Below are 22438 nucleotides of genomic sequence, written 5' to 3' on the forward strand. Positions count from 1 at the left end.
ATGGTGATGTGTAGGAAAAACCGCGTGTGAGGGCGCTGCTGTGGTTTTCTGACGTTATCGGGGATCTGGCTCTAGGAGCACACACCACACACATAGAATCTATTTTAAATGAAGCAACTTGCTTTCTAGACAGCAACCCTCACCAACACGCTGCACTTCTGACTACCCCCACAATGCACTGTGGCGATATGTTCCACAGACTCCAAACATTCTGGCTAGTCAGCCATTCCGTTCCAGCAGCATCCAAGGTTCCCCCTGCTTCCTAGGAACTCTTTTGGGGAGCTCCACCCACACTCGACATCACCGTTTCCACAGCAACCAATGAATTTCATAACGAGTGTGACTAGGGAGGGAGGAAACCAAGAGCAAGGGAGGAAAATATATTCACTGAGCCAGAGGAGAGATTTGTGAAATATTCAAACAGGCATAGCTCCTAAATGTCTGTGCATGAATATTAAACATTCAACTAAAATCCACACCCTTATTTAAAATGCAAACTCCAAAGATGTGCACACTGTTCCAGTCGGCAGGGAGGCGCAAAGCACAGGAAGAGGGAAGTCAGTGTGTGGATTTCCGACTCTTCACCCGTAATGCGAAGCGCCTCAGCTTGGTTAGGGAGGGCGGGCGCAGAGAAAACAAAGGGTGAGCGTCAGAAGCCCTCAACTTTCAAGTGCTCTTGGCTTCTTGCCGCAATCAGATGACCTGAATGAAGGCCTACATGGATCAAAAGGGATGGAGACCGGCCAAGATGTGCCCACCACCACCGCTCCTGGAGCTCAGGTCTGTAGTCAAATACGTCATCTCTGTGGGCCAGTGTCAAAGCATGGCCACAAACAGTGGCTGGCACTCTATGTGCAAATATTAGGGACAGACAGAATGGCTCCCACCACGAAGCTCTCGCCAGCACTTACCATCCTCAAAAATGGCTCCTATTTCAAAGGACAATTCCGAGCTGTGCTCTGCCTCACAAGGGTACACTGCACGGGCTTTGCGATTGATGACGCTGCAGGGAGAACACAAGCGTGAATGAGAAACTGAAGACAGAACCCTCACACGCCCCTCCCCATCTCCCAAGTCTCATTCCCACGCCGACTCTGAAGAGGGAACGACAGGGACGTGAGCATCAGGCAGAGCTGTAGCACTTGGCTTTCAAGTAAATGGTGGGTTTCCGATACAAACCTTTCCTGGGGGAGCCTGCCTGGGAAGCTGACCAGATTCTCCTCATCGCCCGGTGGGATGCCCCATTCCAGTACTCAGCACAGAAGGACACACGGGGCATGTTTACCTCTGAGCGCTTCAGCGGAGCCTTAGCAAAGTGAGGGGAAGAGGCACACGCATTGAACTAGCTGCCAGCGAGTGTGTGCGTGTGCCTACACTTCTCACAGCACACTGGTAGGAGCTGCCGACCCTGCTAAGGTCTTCTTTATTTAGACCATTCTGCCCCCCAAAAGGCACACAAGGCTCAGCGTCTCCTAACTTGTGAGAACATGTTCTGAGCCCTCCTGAGAGAAGAGCATAATGGAAAATGGGGAAGCCATACTTAGCCATATCTAAGCCAAGGAAGAAAGATATGCCCCATCTTCCTGGAGACAGAGAAGTTCCTGATGGCAAGAACTATGCCAGCCGATGCTTAGGCAGGCAGACTTGCTACTTTCTCTTCTTCAAACTGGTCATAAGATGCCCACAAAAGTTGGCATTGCCAGTGCCCACTCTGCCTTCCTTTTCAACAAAGAATGTGTTTACATCTGCATTTAAAAATTCTTCTACTGGGCGGTGGTGGCGCATGCTTTTAATCCCAGCACTCGGGAGGGGCAGAGGCAGTCGGATCTCTGTGAGTTCGAGGCCGGGCTGGACCGACAGCCTCCAAAACAATACAGAGAAACCCTGTCTCGTAAAAACCAAAAAAAAAAAAAAAAAAAAAAAAAAAATTCTTCTGAAGCACCTAACTCCATAAATTGGTAGGAAGGACCAAAAAGGGAGAGTAGGTTCCAGTAAGGCTCATCCACTCGCTACACACTCGTCTCAGGAACCTGCAACTGGCCCTGCACAGACAGGCAAAACAATCTACAGAGTCAGCCATTCACTGAAGGTGTCCCCCACTCCTAAACCAGGCATCTGCATTGTGCAATGCATCCGGGCTTTCCTCTCGAGACTTTTAGACAGTATAGTGTAGTGAAGGTTACACGGCACTTACATTATCGGATATTAAAATTCACCTACAGATGACTTCAAATACCCAGGAGGATGAGTGTGGGTCAGAGGTAAGATACAAAATCATTCTGTATGAGCAAGCAGAGGACAGACTGGATAGGTGCAAAGGGCTCCGAAGCCAACCCTCACAGCACTAAGGATGCTGCCCCTGCTTCGGAGACGAGACACAACCCTGACAGGAACTTAGCTGGGGAGGCCAAGGGGTCCAGGCAGGCACTCTCTAACAGAGGCCCTTCCATGTGCTGCTGCCTTGCTCCACACCCACTCCAAGCCACACCCACTCCAACCCACGTACCATTCGGGCAGCTTGTCTACAATGGAGGCCGCAAGAGACAGGGGGAAATGTGGCATCCCGGGGGAAGGAGGTGTGCCGGCTGGGGTGGAGCTTGCTGCGGCTGCAGACTGCAGATTTAGCCACTGCACCATAGGTGGCCGGGGCTGGCTTGGCCTAAGGATACAGATAAAGGACAGGATTAGTACCATAAACACTCTTAACAACAATTCTACAACCGTCCAGGTGCCAACACCCACGTGTCTTCATTCCACCAGGGATAGAGTCCTGTCTGTGCCCTCCCAGGACTAGAACCCAAGCCACTCCAGAAGGAGCCACACCTGGAACTGTGGGTAATCTGACCTTGCCTAACCTACCGCCGTTATCACTGTCTTGGTTGGTTTTCATCCAATTAGCTTTTGTTTCACTTCCTGCCTTCCGGTTCCCGCCCTGATGTCTATTCTGTGCTGGACTACAGCTGAATCTGGAATAAAGACTTCCCTTCCCAAGATGCTCCTGGTCATGGTGTTTAATCACAGCAATAGAAACCCTACCCACGGCAATCAGTTCACTAATTAGAAATGCTCCTGGGCTGAGAGCCAGGTCAGATTCTCTGACAGACCCACTGAAGCTGGGAATACTGCTCACTTATGACCAGACAGGATGAGCGTAAAACATGTTTCTCCTGAACGCACACTGATTCCACAGCTTCCCAAGTCAAGAACCCCAAGCTGAGGCTCTGTGTGCTGCAAATGTCCCCCACCTCCTTCTGCTTATGCAGAGGGTCACACAAACTTAACCGTTAAGCACACGGCCTGCAGCTGAGAGACCAACACACTAACACTCTAGCCCTGAAAGGTCCTTCACCTGGTATTCATATGCGGAAACCCAGAAAGCTCTGCTACTAGCAATTAAGACTCCTCCAGAAAGAGCAAAAGACTAGAGTTTGAAGAAGAAATCTATGAACTACAAACAGTCCTTGGTGTTTGAGTCACTCCTTAGAATTTAAAAAAGAGATGGCTCGGAGGTTAAGAACACTGGCTGTTCTTCCAAAGGACCTGAGCTCAATTCCCAGCATCCACATGGTGGCTCACCGCCATCCGTCACTCCATATCCAGGGATCCAATACCTTCTTCTGGCCTCCCCAGACATACACATAGGTGAAACATGCACCGTATACACATACACATAAAAAATAAAATACCATCTCAAAAAAATCCTCAAGAGGCCAGTGAGCAGACTTAGAGGGGACTTACCCTAGTTTGCTTTCAGCTGCTGCAATAAACACCACCACAGAAAGCAACCCAGGAGGAAAGGCTGTGTTATCAAGGACAGCAGAGCAGGAATTCAAGGCAGGAGCTGACGCAGAGCCACGGAGGGACCTGGTTTGCTCCCCACGGCTCACTCAGCTTGCTTTTCTTACAACTCAGAACAACTGGCCTAATTGTGACACCCCCGTCCCAGTGGGCTAGGTCCTCCCACAAAAGTGGCCGACCAAGAAACTGCCCACAGGTCAATCTGATAGTTATTCTCAATTGAGGCTCCCTCTTCCCAGGCAGGTCTAGCTGTGTACGTTAATACAAAGTTAATCGGTGTGGGCCTCTGAGAATATACCCATCAATGTGGATTACTTACCAACTACCTCAGATCTAGAGTCTCGAAGCTATGATCTACAAAGTTCCTGCCTCCTTACCTGAAACTCACTGCTCCTGCATTCCAGGAGTTAAAAGTCTGCACCATGAAATCAGGCTACAAAACTTAGAAAGAACCAACCAACCCCCCACCTCCAAAGAAAACCAACATATGGAAAGCACACTTATTATCTCCCTGCTGTCTTTGTGGTGCTGGGGTGGAGCCCAGAGTCTGGCACGTGCCCAAGAAATACTCTGCCACCAAGCCCCACCTATGCATGTGCACACAGACAGACAGACAGACACAGGCACGCGTGCACACATGCACACAGATGTGCCCCTTTAACTCAGTTATTCCCAGCACACATGTTCACCTTGACCATGCTTCTCACCACAGTCACCACCCTCGGCTCAAACCAGTTCCAGCCAGTGGCCTGCCTGCCCGGGCACATTCCGGCACTGCCTTCCACTCCTTCTGCAGGACTCCTTCTGCCTGTTTCTCTTCCACACAGCTCCCAGGCTGCCCCCCTTTCAACTCTCCCCTTCACCATGAGAAGGGTCGCCCCTACTGCTCTATGCTGTGCTGCAACATGGTCTCCTGGTGGTGCCAGCCCTTGGGTTCCAGGCAGCCACACTCAGTGAGAGCAGTCCACATGCCCTATACCATCGGTCCCTGAACCCTGGTGCTGCTCTCCAGCTGCCGGCAGCCTCCACGCCTGTGCTAAGCTGGGCTTCCTGCTGACTCCTCTCCTGTCGGGCTCCATTTTCAGCCCAGAGGGAAGGCCAGGGACCTCTGAAGGCCTGTCACAATAAATGGGAGGCAGGCTAGGATTAGTGGCTTCATGACGGTATCAAATATTTCTCCTGTCTTTGTGGCAAAACCAGACTTTCACTCCACTGTCCCGACAAAGCCAGATAAAATGCCAGGCATGCAGAGCCTTCACCCAATTCTCAGCAACCTGTGAGAAGCTGCAAACCAATACATACTTGAGACACCAAATTCAAGATGTGCGCCACTACTGCCGACGGATGCTTAATAACCGGCTTCAGTAAAAGATACTATTCTAAAAGAGCTTATTTACAGAACCTGGCCACTTGGGCAGTCAAAAACCCAGATTCACTCTACGCCAAGAAACTTACACATCTTGGTGATCTGAACCACTGCGCTACAAAAGACACTAAATTCTCCCAGGAAAATGAATGTCTTAGCAGTCAGGAAGGGAGAAGGGCGGGGCAGTGAGAATTTAGAGCCATAGTCAGCCCAGCAATTGCTATTTAATCTCACAGCAACTATTCAGGATGCTGGAGTGGTGGCTGCAGATGAGATGCCGTGCCACACCCCCACCACATCCGCCCAGACAAGGGTGGTGGATGGGACACAGGACGGCCCTCCATCTCCTAAGGAGGAGGCGGCCGCGGGCGGAGACAAACAACGTGACAGGGGCCTTGACAAGGGAAGAGCAAACTCTCCAGCTACTGTCTACACAACCCTCTCAGCTTTCCTTTGTGTTTTCCTCTCACTGCTGTGTTTGGGAGGGGGAGAGTAACCCTTCCCTCTGCAAAGTGAAAGAGCTACTGGAATAACATGGAAGGTAAGGGCCCATGCCTTCGTCTACCTTGTCCTGAACCTGAGACCCACACTTAGCAAACTCTGTTCAGGGGCCAGGTTCTCAACGGCGTCCTGATTTCTGTAACTTCTTCAGCACCGATGCTAACCAGTTCGCCAGGACAGCCTTCCAATTTGAGATAACTGACTCCAACTTCACCTTCTGTATCTGTGTCCTGAGTTTCTCCAGGCACACAATGCACACGCATACGCACACACGTGCACACACGCACTGTATCATTTACTGTTCTGTGGCTGTGAAGTGGTACTATGACCAAGGTGTCACAAAGGAAGAATTTAATTGGGGGCTTGCTGGCAGTGTCAGAGAGTGAGGCCATGATCATCACAGTGGGGTGGGGGGGCATGGGCACAGACAGGCAGCTATAGAGCTGGAGCAGCAGCTCGGAGCTCATGTCTGATTTACTGCACGGAGGCCACTGATCTGGTATGGGCTTCTGAAACCTCAAAGCCATCCCCAGTGAGGCCACACCTCCCAGTCCTCCCTAAAGAGCTCACCCACCAGGAACCAAACATTCAAGTATATACAGGTCACTCTCATTTAACCCCCACAGGCACAGATGTGTGGGTTAGGACGGTGATAAATAATGGCATAATGCAATCTAGAAACAGTGTCTGGGATGGTCCTGCTCTTGGAGAGCTGGGAGCTTCGGGAGGGGAGATTGCACTGCGGAATATGGTTCGGGGAATGGAGTGGGGCAGCCACTTGGGCACAAGAAATGTTGTAATCTTGTCCTCTAGGCAACGAATGGGCAAATCAATACACCCAAGTCCCACAGGTTCACACGTGGACTTTGGTTAATTGTTTTTTGTAATTCAGCATAAACATTCATAGTGGAGGAAAATAATCTTCCAAGACAATTTCTGTTATTCCCTTCCCCTTCTTTAAGACATTCTGAAGCGAAAATCAAAGGACATGAAGGTACATGGAAGGAGGAAGACAGACAGGAGGGAGGAAGTGTGAGATACAGCAGTAAGACGAGCACTGCTGAGGTACATTTTATAGACCATGGAACGGTCACAATGAAACCTTATTTTGCACAAGCAACACATCCTCAGGGAGAGCCACATGGTTCCCTGGAAGGGCAGCCACAGCAGCTTCCCACCTAAGCCCCAAGCCCTCCATGTACCCAATGAATTAACCATCCCTGCTCTCAGATAGCACGGCTCTGCCCGTGTGTCTCCTGGAAGACAGTCCTCCCTGGGTTTCTTTATGCCTCTACACGTCCAACCATCTGGACACCTTGGTTCCTGGCTCTGGGCACTGCTTTTGAAAATACGTATAGGGAAATTGGGCTTGCAGACAACAGAGATTGTGTCTCTCTGAAGCAAAGGGCAGGTTTCACCCATCAAATAAGATACATGGACGACATGGATGGCCTGGATTCCTCTCCTATACTACCTCACACAGGTGCCACCTGGGCCTGTCATTATCACCCCCTGGAAGTGGGACAAGAAAATACCCATGCCCTGACGACTGCTAGTGACTCTGGGCTGGGAGCCCTGTGCCTTCTGCAAGGACACACACAGCTGGCAGGCTAATTTAACAGTGTGCAACACCACAGACGTTCAGACCATCCACAGACCTCCACAGCCATGTTACCTTTGGGAAAGCGTACAAACATCAGCATCTTTGTGTGTTTTACAGTTCACACGAAACCTGGCTGAGAGTCTCTGGGTTAAATAGCAAAAATGGTTGGTGACATCACAATAAAAGTTGGTGTGTCCTAGAACATCAAATGAAATGCTCTGTTCTTTCAGCTTTCAGCCTGGAAGCTCTGCTCCCGTCTTCCCTCTGCTGCAGCTAATTCTTGGCTGCTACGCTGGGCAAACACAGACACTAGCCCCATGTAGAGGGGAGCTGCTGAACCATTACATGATGTACCTAAGTTTCACCAGTTTCCTGAATGCAAAACTGTGGTTTGAAAAAAGAAAAAGAAAAAGAAAAGATAGTCCCTCCTGAAAAGCTCTGCAACCACATTTACCAAAACAGGAATAAACTATAGAGAACAACTTCCCAGTTAGCACACTGCATCTTCTCCTACGGAAGAACAAGAGCCAACAATATCATCGTCCCCCTGGAAGGAAACTATTACCTTTTCAAGGAAAGGGGACAAGAAAAAGCAACTGTTTCCCTAAAAACACATGGAGATCTCAAACTGCTATCGGAAGCACATTCCTGAAAACACAGTGAACACCTGTGCAGCCACTCTTGGGACAGCTGAGGTTTCCATGAGTGAGTGGGACGTGGTGGGGGGGGAGGGAGAAAGGCAGAAGATAGGATATGGATATGCGTGCGTACACACACACACACGCACACACACACACACACACACACACGCACGCACACATACACATGCACACACACACACACACACGCACGCACGCACACACGCACACACACACACACACACACAGTAACAAAACTTGTGCTGGCTACCAACACATCTACTTCTAGAGTTCATTTTTGTGAAGTGTAACAAATCGTCAGGCTGCTCATGAGTCCTACCCAGCCCAATCGACCTCAGCATCAGAGGCTGCAGTTTCAGCAGCCAGCAGCTTCCTGTAGGCTGCAGTGTCTACATGCTAACAGGTTCCTGTAGGCTGCATTTCCTGCATTGCCGACTGTGGGAGAGCTAAGCCTCAGTGGGTAGACGGATGGCCTCCAGCATATGCAGTATGTATCTCCTGACAGCCACCTAGTCTTATATCGAGAGCATGCGCAGTAGATATTTCATGACAGCCATGGGTCTGCCAGAGGGCCTTGAGGAGACATGACGTGAACCCTTGGACAGTGACCACGTCACCTCAGCAGATGCCAGCTCAGTGGATGTCCTCCCCTGGGGCAGGGTTGAGGGTATATAAGGCTCACCCCTTCCTGGAACAGACTGAACTTGTTGTTTCAACTTGTTCCGGATGCCTGTGTCATCGGTGTAGTGCCTACTTTCCCCCACCCCCAAGGGACACCCATCACTTCCTGCATGCCAACAGGTCCCATGTCAGAAGAGCAGATACATCTCTGACAGGAGAGAAGGGGCTGGAACCTTTGGAGTTGCAAGGGTCCCCAGAAAACTCCACAGCATTTCTTCAGCAGAACAGATAGGTCAGCTTTGAGCACTGCTGGCAACAGACGGCCAATCCAGGGCATGGAAGACAGACAGCAACTCAAAACTCAAGCAGTACAGTAAGGAAAACAGTATCAACAAATGACCACTCATTAGAAGTGACTAAGTCCTCCATGTTCCCAGATACTTGATTATATGTAATCAGAATCAAACTGAAAGTCTACACCGGAATGTGTGATTTTCAGAACTTCATTTGAGCAAAAGCTTATATGTTAGTGAAATGATCTCCTGCCAATCTGGGAAATGCACAGCCTAAGTCTTGAACAGCTGTCCTGTCCAAGTGTTTGAAAATGTTAATAAAGGCAGAATGAAATATTATAGATGTGTAGATTCTGAGAAATCTCTTTCCAAATAAATGCCAGTGGTTCCTTAGTGTTCAGAGGGATAATTCCACAGCAAGCACAGGGTTTCATTCCATGAGCTCACATCAAGGAGTAAGAGTGAAGAGACAACAGCTATCCCTGAGGATGCCACCGAATCTGTGGGGTTAGATAAAGGTAGTCTGTGCCTGTGGTGGCTTGAAAGAAAATGGCCCCCAAAGCAAGTGACACTACTAGGAGGTGTGGCCTCGTCAGAGGAAGTGTGTCACTGTGGGCGGGCTCTGAGGTCTCCTTTGCTTAAGCTTCCCTCAGTGTGACACTCAGACCACTTCCTGGTGCCTGCGGGTCTAGACATAAGGACTCCCAGCTACTTCTCCAGCACCATGTCTGTCTTCATGCCATCTTGTCATAACATGATTAGACCTCTGAAAATGTAAGCCACCCTACCTAAACGTTTTCCCTTTACAAGAGTTACTGTGGTACGGTGTCTCTTCATAGCAATAGAAACCCTAACAAAAGACGGTGCCTATTAGGAAAAGTGTGAGACAGACCCCGTTCACTCATTACTCACGGTCTGAGAAGAACCCACCAGACGCTGCCCGGGGGACACCAGGAAGGTTGCAACCCTGCCTGTTCTCGAGACAGGCTCAGGCAGGGCAGGGTGAGGGAAGCCATGCCTGGCGCCACCTACAGTCCCTCACAGGAACAGAGAAGGAAGCATTAAGCATGTCTTGGTCACCAGGGAGGTTTCTGGAGGAAGGAGCAAGAGGATCCTTCTTCCAGGCCATCCTCTCTTCACACCCCTGTGAGGAATGACTAACTCCCCAGGACCCAACAGTCCATGGCACGTACAGAAAGACAACCTCAGAAAAGGGACGGAGATTTGCTCAAGACCGTGAATGAGCAAGACACTGGAGATGACATTCTCCAGTCCTCAGTGGCCGCAGTGAAAGAGCAGAGGAAGGGCCAGCGGTGGGAGTTCAGAGGCCCCAGGAGGCAGACCATGAGCTGAAGGTAATGATAGCTACAAGGGGTCACAATCACACACATGCTGAGTGCGTGACACTGGTCGCCCTGCAGATAGACCTGGGTTCCGAGGCTGGTAATGCCATTTGCTGGCCACAGGCTTCTGTGTGGTGTCACCTCCTTAAATGCATGTCCCGTTCTATTTGAAATGGGCAAAAGGGACAGGATGGGAGAGCATGGCCGCACGCCTCGCCAAGAAACACGCAGCGTACATGCTAATTTCATTTTTTACTGAAGATATTAGAGTTCTGTAGCATGTGTGCGAGAGGGGAAGAAAAGATGTACAGAGGTTATGCTGAAAAACCAGCCACACCGCCCATCAGGCAACGTGGCCCACGTGGTGGCGACCCACAGCATCCATCAGACAACGTGGCCCGCGTGGTGGCGACCCACAGTGCCCATCAGACAACGTGGTTCACGTGGTGGTGAAGTCCTACACTGAAAATGGGCTTACGAGAAATACTGGTTTTCCAAGGAGATTCATTTGACTTCTTCCAAAAAGGACCTTGCAGGCCACACAGTCTTTCCTGACTCAATTCTGACACCACTGTGAAGAAATAGCAGCCCAGACAAATCACAAGGAAGGACTAGATGTGACCATGTCACAATAAGATGTATCTACAAAGTTAGCTAGCCTCGGGCCACAGGTACTCACCCTGGATTGATTGGACCAGGTAAATCTGTTTCCTGAGGGGCAAAAGAGCCCAAAGATGACAAACTCCCTAGGTTTAAGAGACACCCCACCCCTATTTCTCCCTCTAAAGTGATGGTTCTCAACCTGTGGGTCTAATGATTGTTTCAGTTTTTACATTATAGTTCCTAACAGCGGCAAACTTATAGTTATGAAGTATCAATGAACTATTTTTATGGTTTGGGTTACAGCATTAGGAAGGTTGAGAACCAGTAGCTGGAGTGGGTCCCAGTGCTAAGCTCCAGGCCAGAGCCTGGATCTGACCTGTAATCACCTAGTGCTTTAAACTGTGCAGCTAATGCTCCCCAGGAAGGAGAGTGCTGGCCAGTCAACAGAGCCAGTTGAAACACTGGAATTTGCTCACCCTGCAGCAGGGATATGTAGGCAGGGAAGTGGGGAGCACAGGGAGAGCATCCAGTCAAGAGGGAATACAGACCCATTTAACACAGTCCTCAGGCCGGAGGGCGCTGGCCACTCCTCATGAACGTCCTCTATCAAGAAACGCCACAACTACGTCCTCACACGGACTCCATACAAGTTCATTCCCCGACATTTCCTTGGTTTTACCATACAAGAACTGTCTTAGAGTTGCATCTCTGACCAAATCTTAGAGAATGAATCCCATTTCCTCCCTTCCAAATGATCGCCATGGAATCAGATCGGAGGGGTAAATGAGCTGGCTAGCAGAACAGAAAGGAACTGAAGCCTCATTTCAGAAAATTGCAGGCTGTTAGAGGCTGGGAGTTGCAGTCCTATAGGGTCCCAATGAGACTGCTTCCACCAGCTCAATTCCTGTGTAGAAAATGGCAGCTACCTAACAGGAGACCTACCACAAACCATGAATAGCTCAGGGGGACACACAGTGACTCTAAAAAGAAAAATGCTGTGGTTACTCACCAAGCTGACTGTGACAACTACATCACCCATTATGCATCAAATAACTGACAGGTTAGGCTGGGGACTCAGGTAGCCATGTGACTTTTCTCAGAGATACTGAAACATCAAGGCTGGGGAAGGAGTCGAATTCAGTCCTCTGGGACTGTTGAATAGTATAACTTAAGGTCAAGATCCAGGGCTGCTCCAAGGCTTGGTGGGCAGATTATGAAACCACCAGAATGGGAAGTTGGGGCTAAGTTGAAGAAGATCATAGTAAGTTCTCAGGGTTGGTAAACGCCCAGCAGGTAGCTACCTAGAACTCCCAGGAGAGCAGTAACTGGGCTTATTAACTATGGTGTCTTGAAAGCTTGCCACTGTGGAGGGGCAGGTGTTTTCTTTGCCTTGTATGGATAATCTCGCAAAGCTCAGTGTGCTTGAGTAAGTTACATGATCTTTTCTAAGACCTTTGGAAGAAGAAAGTGGGTGCAAAGCCGGGTCTGTGTGACTGAAATCAATGCTTTTCCAGGTGAAGCTATCTCCCTGCTAAGAGAGAAGGCCAATGAGTTCCAACATTATTTACTCTAGAGTCATAGCCAACCAATCCACAAGCAGGAAGTAACAATAATCCAACAATAGCATCAAGTGAGAAAAATCTTTAGCCAACAAAAAATAATGAAACTCAAGGAAAATCAAAGTCAAACAAGATTGAATGTAAGACTTACTAATTATTTGGAGTCTTAAGCGTAAAAATGCTACTACAAAATTTAGACATGTGTCTTTATTTCAGAGGTCAACTTTCCATTATGGGGATTTAAAGCTCTATGGGTAATCAACATTCTGATTTAAAAGAAAACTGACGAGTTTTAGAATGTGCAGTTAAGCAGAGCAGAAAGACAAGAGTTAGGTGTACCTAAGAGCCACACACAATGCAGTTATCAAAACCACCCAAGCAAGGAACTACATGGGAAATGTTATACTTGCAAAGGGCTGTGGACAGACATTTATGATTGGCTGACGACCACATATGAGGCTCCTGTGATTGGCTTCACCAAAGTTAATGGGAGATAATTACACATTCCTTAGAAAAAGATTACAGACGTTGTTCTTTCAATCATCAACATTTCAAGTCCCTCAGCCCTCCTAAGGGTGGTGGAGCATTTACCGTAGCCCCTGCTGCAAGTCTCAGGTAAGGTGCTAGATAATGAATGTGCAGTGGCCAGACTTAAGACTTTATTCCCCAACCATAGCCGTATGGTTTACTATGGAGTCATAGGTGCTCACATCATAGCAGAGCCTTATGCTCCTACTAGGTCTTCCTCAGAGTTGACACTCTTCAGAACAGCCTCTGTGAATCCATCCAGTGGAATGACCTGATCCATTCTTCACAACGGCTGACACTGCACAGTATGCCCTCACCCAGATTTTTATAACCAAACAAAAAAGATTCTGAACTTTTTTTTTTAATTTTGAGACAGGGTTTCTCTGTGTAGTCCTGGCTATCCTGGAATTCCCTCTGTAGACCAGGCTGGCCTGGAACTCACAGAGATCCACTTGTCTCTGCTTCCCGAGTGCTGGGACTAAAGGGATGCACCATCACTGCCTGGTCACAGGACATCTTGAAATGGGTAATCTGTTGCCTAAGAGAACTATCACTCCCCAGTGTCTTTCTAAATTTACACAACATCCTTGCCCTTCTTACAAAAGCAATGAGTATTTAACTGTGACCAAGAATACCAAGTGTGAAAAAGAAATCTATTTTCTTTAGAAACAACAGCCACAACATAATGGCAAATAAAGTATAGTAAGTATAGTACCAACTAGGAGTAACTGACTGTCCTGGTCTAACACGGGTTGGGGCATTATGCAGGTGGGGCAGGGGTGTGTCACTCTGCAGTAGACAGCTTCTTGGCATGTGCTAGGCAATGGGTGAACCCTCAGCTCCGTATGAAACAAACAAAAAGCTCAAACAAAGCAGAGCAAAAATAAGCAGAGTGTGCAGTTACGCTGGCATCAGGGGAGGCTGGGAAGGCCAAGGGGAGAGAAAGCAAGGACGAAGTCAGCTCCTGCATGTGTGGTAATTTTTCAGAGATCTGCTATGAAACGACTCTTTTTTCTGAACTTCTGATACATCATTCATGGGTTTTTTGTGGTAATATTAAACCACACATCATACCTAAGGAGTATTTTCATTTCTCCAACAAAGTTGTTCACTTTGGCTTACTTCGATGAAATACAGTCCTGGCTAACAATCAAGGAATTTGAAATGCCAAGTAGTTGTCTCTGAGAAATCCCGATTTGCCCAATTTAAAGAAAGCTTGTTTTTTCATTAAGAATAAAAACGGTAGGCTGAACCCACAACTAGTCAAGGGACTGTGGAAGCTTAACCCCAGGTAAGACCCCGTATCAACTGCTTCCCGTTCCCACAAGGCTCAGAGGTCACTGTGGAGGACAGCAGGGAAAGTGAGTAACAGGCAGTGGATGGCAACTGCCCAGATGACCTCCCAGCAACTGTGACACATGCGTGAGATGTAGCTAAGACAAAGTACCAGCATGGACAGGAGGTAGGCATGAAGTCCCACCCTTAGGAGCTCCTGGCAATGGGTCGCTGCTGGGATAAGGAGAGTCAATTTGCTTTAAGAATCTACTTCCTGGTAAGTCAACCACATTCCATGGCCACACACCCAAGAGATTATGAACAGCACAAATGGGACCTAACGGTTTCTTGGTTTTGTTTGTTTGTTTGTTTTCAGGAGCACATAATGCTGGGAAATGGAGAGACGATCTGGCAGGAGTTGGAGGAAGTGGTATAAATGATCAAAATTCGCTAGAGGATGTCCTCAAAGAATGAAAGTATTCCTCAATGGCGATCTGAAGAGATGGCTCAGTGTCTCGGCATGCAGGAAGCATTCCCTGCCTGACTTCCTAGTGCCCACAGTGAGAGGCACCACAGGCGCCCATATACCCAGGCAGGAAAGAGTCACCATGGGACACGGCCATCTGGAGTACAGCAGCATAGGAGGCCATGTCTCTTCATTAGCAAGTGAGTGAGAAAACAGAAAGGAATTCCTGGTATTTCTTAAAAGAGATTTTCCTCTGTGTAGGAGCCTAAAAGGATTACTTGTGAAGGAACAGGCTCCATCAATTACAATAGAAGAAAACCTGTTTAGAGAAAACTACTTTATTGGGGGAAAATGACTTTAGGACATTTGAAATACCTTGACCTATGATGTCATGTCCTCCAAGGAGTCTGAGCCAGCAATTCTTCTCTGGCCATGAAGTCACCCATCACCTCAGTGTACAGGTAAGTAATAGCTTTGGATTGACTGCCTTCAGGGAATAATGCCCGCAAGTCGTACACATCAGCAGAAGCCCAGGAAATCTAATTCTGCTGCATTGTTCTCCACCTGCCGGAGGCCATGACTGCATTTACACACTGCCCAGGTCAGGATCACAGCTGCTGCGGGGTTTTCCCTCTGTCAGTCTGCCTTCCAGCGGCTGCGGGTAAGGCATTGTGTATAACACCGCCATGGGGTCCTATGTGATCCATGTGGAGCTGTCAGGATGGGGAGAAGGGCTAGTTCTGCAGGGTACACCCTAGCTGGAAACTCCCTTCAAAGCCTAGTGTTGAGTTTTTAATGCCCCCACGGAAACTTTGGTTTAAAAGAAACTTGGTCAGCGTTGAGTAAGAGCTTACTACAGTCGGTATGGCACAGCTGGTGTGTAGAAACAGAGGGAGAAAAACACATGAGAAATGACGATGGCAACGAAATTTACAAATGCAAAGGGAAACGCTATAAAGAGAAAACACAAAGACTGATGAATGCTGTGGAAGGCCTGGGGTAACTGGTTCCCATCTTTCTCCATAAGGACGGACAGACACCAGACTTGACAAAGCAATATATGTGATATACGGACGGAAACAGGGTCTTCAAAAGGACCCCTTTTATAAAGAAATGATAATTAGTAAGGGAAATGAAATATCTACTAATGACTATGTCAACAGCACAAAAAAGGTCCAGTTCCTGTTAGTGGGAATTCTATGATCAAGCTTGGTAGTGATTATACACTCACATACCACATACGTGTGAAGTAAAAGGGTAGATACTAATTAATAGTCCGAGGCTAAGGTGTTAATGCCAAATGAAGATGATCAAGAGACGGCTCTGATTTCCTCACGTGAGGATTAAGCGAGATCCAGGAGACAGCTCAGGCTGCCTGGAGCAGACAGGCAGAGAGCTCTCTAAAGCTGGGAAACCAAGTGTGCATGAGACTCGCAGGCCACCAGGCGACGATGGGTGTGCCGCTCTAGAAGAACTTAGAAAGTATTCTCATGAATACATGGACGCCAAAAACAGTGCTCTCACACAAGCAGACACAACTGCAGGACTAGAAGCTGGGGGGGGGATGTCAAGAGCTCTTCAGAGAGCAGGTGTACAGGAGGACTAACTTCTATCTACAGCACAGCGGGGCAACTGCCCAGCTGCACATCCCAGAAGACCCAGTGAAGAACATTTGGAACCCTACCCTCACTGATAGTGTAAGAGGTGATGAATATACGAAAAATAGACAAGCTGAGTTGCCATGCTATGACATACAGTAAAGACATATAACCACTTTGTGAAATTAAAAAACATTAACAAAACAGGGAGAACCCACTTACCTTGGGGCAACCCAGGCCAGAAGAGGGAAAAGAGGCCCAGGAGAGCAGGTCACCGCTTCTACCCATCCCCTGATTCTACGTGAGGAGCACAGGCTTTCCAGGTCCTCAGACCCACAGATCCAACCTGAGCTGTGGGGTGCGGCCCACAGGAGTGGGAGGACTTTCTAAAAACTGTTTTGTAAAATAAATGGAGCCCACTAAGCACAAGTTCTACCACTGAGCCACACGCCCAGCTTGGGGTGTAAGGTGTGTCTGAGGAATGCCCATTTGAGGAGGGTTCATCTGTATATCAAAGGTAATTTGGGCTGATAGAAACTAGTAAACTCTGTGTGTGTGTGTGTGTGTTTGGCATGTGTGTATACATGTACATATACACATGTGAAAGCCAAGAGTTAGATGCTGTTCTCAGGAATCGTATCCTTGTTTTTTCTGAGTCTCTCACTGGCCTGAAGGTGGTCTACGAAGCCTGGCTGACTGGCCAGTGCGCCCCAGACAGCCTGCCTCCCATTCTGTACATGCAGCACCTAGCTTTTGATGCGGACTCTGGGGACCGAGCTCAGGTCCTCACACTGACACAGCAAATACACCACCGACTGAGCCATCTCCCTGCTTCAGTAAATCCTTTCAAACACACACAGGAATGGAAGTATTCCCGTACTTAAGAGTACCAGATATATTCCCTGTACAACACAAGAAGAAGAGAAACATTGCGACTTCACGCAGGATGCAAGCTTCCATTACAACAAAATCTTTCCCTGCCTGCGCCCACTGCTTCCCGCCCCTCCTGCTTAGCTCTCAGGGCTGGGGTACTTTCCGTGACATTTTCAAATGTGTATGAATAGGAAGCAGGGGGATTCGCTCCTCATTTGATTTATGACCAAACACATCGAGTTCTTTCTGTTTGGGGCCCGAATGGGTCGTGAATTGAGCTACAGCTATCCCATGGCCCATAATGTCACTTTCCTGCAGAGCTACGATGGAAGAACGATGGCTAACTAAACTGTTCTCCGCTGACTCCAATACGCACTTACTGAAGGGAATGGCTAGGGATGTGGATTTCACTAAAGAGCACACAGACTAATTCCAACTCGAGTGCAGCCAGAATTAGACACTGGATACCACGGCAACATCAAAGGGGACTTTCATTGCTGATACATCGTTAAAGGTGACAATCATATTTCAGTACCCATGATTTAAGTCCAGAACATATCATCTTCGCACAGAAAATTAAAATAATTTTGGATGAGGTACATATGGCATGCATGCATGCATGTGCATGCACGCGCACGCACACACACACACACACACCTACCTCTAGAGCATGAGTCTCCAAACTTGGGATTTTCACTCTGATTTTAGAGCAGCTTATCAATATCTTTAGGTCACCCCAAAATTTTAGCATGCTTAATCCCTCCCAGTCTCTCTTAATACTTAATAAGATCATAATGATTTCGTATAAATCCAGCTGAGGCTATAAAAACCCAAGTACTATGAGGAACACTTTCTAATCCATTTAGAGTCCCAAGAATGCCCTGCTAGAGTAGAGGCATCAGTATCTATAATCTGTTTTAAGAAACTTTAGCTTAGAAGTTTTAATGCTCTCTGGGTGAATTATAAATTCATTTTGGATATATTCGATTGACTAATCAAGTAAGGTCTTATAACTATTCACAAATCTGTTCTCTGTGAGCATTCAGACGCCCTCTGCAGGCTCAGTACCCCTGCTCTGCAGAGGATCCTCAGGCTCCGTTCTGCACTGTAGGAGAAAACCCCAAAGATTCACACAAGCTCATGGCTTTCAGTCACTGCAGTAGACCTGACTGATCTACACAAGCTCAGCATTATAGCAGAGGAGATGAAATCACATGTCAGTCACCATGTCCCCGTTAGCAGGGCGCTATGACGTAGAACATAACATTAGCCTAGTAACAACCAAAGGCCCGCCTGCCTGTATCACCACCCAAGGACAGTTCCCAGAGACAGCCCAGCACAGTGCAAACAACCTCACCTTTCTGTGTTTGCAAAACTAATGCTGAGAGGAGTAGTAGCCAGCTTCTTTCCCATGACCCCAAACTACCACAGACTGAACTCGGACCAGACTGGAAACCACACCCTTCCCCTCCAGCCTGGAAACGGAAAGACATTACTCAACAAACATTTTGCTTTGCACTTCTCCCTTGGAGAGCCACCACCGATTAGCTCGTGTCCTCAGATCTAATGACTTCAATGCTTGCTGGCCAAAACAGTGATGGCTTCCCTTCCTTCGGCAGAACACCAAAGCACAGCAACTCACGTAGTAGCTGTCGAGTCTCCACAGTGCCCTCCATCTGCTGCAAGGTGGTTTCCATCTGGCCCAGAGGGCCCATGGGCAGCTGAGGTTGTGGGAGATGGGGTGGACAATGAGTCCTGACTGCTGGTGGCGGTGTCCTCCTTGACAGGGCTGCAACTATCCCCTAGAAGGAAAGGAGCACTAGACTTCAAACACAGAAGAAAAACAAATAACTCTCCTAATAATTAAACGACATTATTTACCAGTCAGTCATATTATTGTCAAAATTATACTTATAATTCAGCCCAAGAGTACGTGGATTCCCTGCCTTTGAAGGTTTGCACCTGTGGATTTGTCTTCCTTCCTCCCCTTCCCTTCCTTCATCTCTCCCTTCTTTCTTCCTCCCCTTCCCTTTCTTCATCTCTCCCTTCTTCCTTCATCCCTCCCTCCCTCTCTCCTTCCTTCCTTGCTTGCTTCCTTCCTTCTTTCCTAACTAAGACACTCAAGAGCTTATCACAGTTTGGATATGGAGTGCTCCTGAAGACCAATCAGCTAACAGCCTGGCTGCAGAGAAGGCTGCATGGACTGAGTGACCAACTTTAAGTGGATGCTCTCCCTGAACTGTGCCTCCTTGTAAAGTCTTGTCCTGTCCTAGTCACAAACACATTCTAGAACTAACGCTTAATTTATCTTTCAGTTAAGTAACTTTGTCGATAGCCCTTCAGCACAAACATATTTGTAATAGGAGAAATTCAGTCCTAACAGTAGGGCCAACTTTAGGCAAGTGAACCAAGGCAATGTTAGAATATTGCTTCGATTCTCTTTAGAATGGAGTTCTCTCCGAAAGCACGACCGCCTCTTCCTGAGGTTAGAAAGCTCAACTCCAGTTCTTTTCCACACTAGTGCACACTGTGTCCCTCTGTCACTGTGCATTACCACTCCACAAAACTGAGAGGGACTCAGCTGGGTGTGCTGAACTCAACTTCGAGCTCAGGACTCCGGGGGCTCAAAGGCTGCAGAATTTGATGCAGGCATCCAATCTGGTCTACCTAGTGAGTTCAAGTCAGACTAGACTACATACAAGACTAGAAAGAGGAGGCTCAAAGATAATTTCTATGGCTTATGTGTGAAATGCACCCCTCCACACAAATAGATTTGTGTGTCTGAAGCTGTCTTGAAAGGTTATATAGCCTTTAAAAGGGGGAGCCTCGCCCGAGGAAGTGGGCCACTAGGCACTGCTGTTCTTGAGGTTTTATGGTCTAGTCCTACTTCCTTTCCCCTCACTGCTTCCTCACAGGGGATGCAATGAACCTAAGCAGGTGCTACCCAGATGGACTGTGTGTATCCCTCCAGCTATAAGTCCAAAGAACTTATCTCATCCCTTAGTTGGCTTCTTGACAGGGATATGGCCACAGCAATGATAAAAACACCCTCAGCATCAACCTACCTTTAAGACAGGTAACCAATTCAAGGTCAACTACAAGAACCCGATTTGGCAACCCTTGGTGAGAGGGACACACACAGCTGGTTTCCTGGCTCCCTCAGGCCATGCTTACCCACTGACTCCAAGGCAGTGCCTAACATAGCAAAAGCAACTGTGGAGAACCTGGGAGCAGCTTCTCTCTGACTCATTCCTTCCAGGGGAAGGGCTGCAGATGAGAAGCAGGTTTGGGGAGCCTGAGAGCAGAGGTCTAATGTTACTTTAAAAACACCACCAGACAGAGCAGTTCATTTTTACAGTGCCTCTGGTCCTCTCCCCAGGCAGGCTGACACAGCACAAACTGTCACTCAGCATGCTGAGTCACACTCTATTAAGGGCACTGTCTTCCAGCCTGCCAAACAGTGGCAGTCTGAGCCCACAGGTGAGAGTGACATGGTAGATGGGATATGTTTACAGACTGAGCAGATGCAGACACCTCACACTGCTTTCTCAACATACAAAACCCTCTCCCCGTCTCTGTTCCGGGGTGAGTCTGTCTGCTGGACAAGGATCACTGTGTACAAGGAGGAACAAGAATCACACCCATTATGTCCATCAATAGTCAGACTTGTAACCATTTCCCAAACTCCAGTTCACCACCTCTCCTAATAGTGTGGGTCAACAATATATTTGAATGTGGAAACAGAGAGGTCAATCCAGAGTGTCATGTTCAGACACGCTTGTTTCCTTTGATACAGGATCTCTCACTGGCCTGAAAATTAGCAGTAGTCTATGCTGGCTGGTCAGCAAGCCACAGGGATCCCCCTGTCTCCACCTCCCCTTCTCTACAATTGCAAGCATATACCACCATGCACAGATTTGTTTTTCAATGTGTGTTCTAGGGTAGGAGTCAGGTCATCATGTTTGCAAGTAGTTCAGTTACTGGGGTATCTCCTAAACCCATACTCAATGCTTTCTAAAGCCTGCGTCTGAAATCTTGTCAGACTAATTTATGACTGAGCATGCATGCCGGGCAAGCATTCTACCAGAGGGTCACAGCCACAGCCCCACTCTGGTCCTTTTCATCTCTCACTTCCTTTAGTAAGGCAAGCTGATGGGGAGGTCCTTCTGTATGCTGTGAATATATGCTTCTCTTATTGGTTGATGAGTAAAGCTGTTTTGGCCAATGGAGAGGCAGGATGTAGCCAGGCAGGAAGCATGGGTGGGGCTACCAGACTAGGAGAATGCTGGGAAGAAGAACACAGAGAACGAGTTGCCAGAAAGATGCCTTGTAGTTGCTGAGGAAGCAAGAGACCCAAGTACCACCGGTGAGCCAAAGCCATAAGGAGAAGTGTAGATTAATATATATGGATTAATAATTAAGAGAGAGCTAGCCAATAAGAATGCTGTGTCACAGGCCAAATAGTTTATAATTAATATAAGCTTCTGTGTGCTTATTTGGGATGGTGCAGGACAGAAACTCCATCTACATCAATCTTTCCCCTCAGGTCCCAGCCACCCTTGAATGGACATCTACAAGCAGTCCTGTGAATAAAAAGAGCGGCGTGTGGTACTAAACACCTTTTGTTTTGAACAATCACCAACACATAAGACAACAGCCCACACCCAGCTTAAGCCTGACCTCCACCTAACCCTTGCCAACCCGTCTGCACTCTCCTCTCTCAACCAAAGCAGCATCCATCTGGCATTTTGCTGCTGCATATTATTTCAAGAACCAATCTAGCCTGCCACCCAACTTCCATGATGTGTCTCAGGCTTGGTAATCTTTTACAGGCACACTGTGTTGCCAGGCAAGACTTGGGGAAATGCAACGGATGCTCTGCTACAAGAAACATCATGGGTATGAAAGCCACAGCCTCCAAGAGCGAGCCAAGAATAGAGGATCTAGATTTTTCAATGCAGTTCCACAAAGCCGGCTAGCGGCTTCCGCTTCTCAGCTCCTCCCTTCCAACCACAAACATCTCCAGTGCCTGTGCTCTGCCCTTCTGACTACTCACCAGGCACATCAGGGACAAGGCCTTACAGTAACAGCATCAGTCCCCAGCCCAAAGGTGTTCACAGGTTAACACTAGAGACGGTGACAATAAACAGCAAAGGTGGTATTTGCACAATGAGACTTTGTAAGGGGCTTTGAGACTTGGAAATAACAGAGTTTCAGAACCCGAGGCAGAGGGCGGGAAGACATGTGGGAGACATGCGACAGGGATGAGGAGAGATCACTGCCAGACTTTCAAAGAACAGAGGCTTGCTCTGATAGAGAAGCGCCAAGGCCGAGACCAGTGAGAGCTTAGCA

General features: G+C 48.1%; 1 protein-coding gene across 2 annotated transcripts in view; it reads right to left on the reverse strand.

Moving 5' to 3' along the window:
* Positions 1-22438, reverse strand: part of Arhgap10 (Rho GTPase activating protein 10) — a 252142-nt gene that overhangs the window by 6375 nt on the left and 223329 nt on the right. For both annotated transcript variants that reach the window (XM_040734823.1, XM_040734822.1), the window contains 3 exons: positions 18729-18888; positions 2507-2659; positions 912-1003 (listed from right to left, as the gene is read on the reverse strand). In XM_040734823.1, coding sequence (XP_040590757.1) covers positions 912-1003; positions 2507-2659; positions 18729-18888 — 405 coding nt within the window. The remainder of the gene's footprint in view (positions 1-911; positions 1004-2506; positions 2660-18728; positions 18889-22438) is intronic.

The sequence above is a fragment of the Mesocricetus auratus genome, unplaced genomic scaffold (genome assembly GCF_017639785.1).
Source record: "Mesocricetus auratus isolate SY011 unplaced genomic scaffold, BCM_Maur_2.0 Super-Scaffold_100041, whole genome shotgun sequence".
Taxonomy (NCBI): domain Eukaryota; kingdom Metazoa; phylum Chordata; class Mammalia; order Rodentia; family Cricetidae; genus Mesocricetus; species Mesocricetus auratus.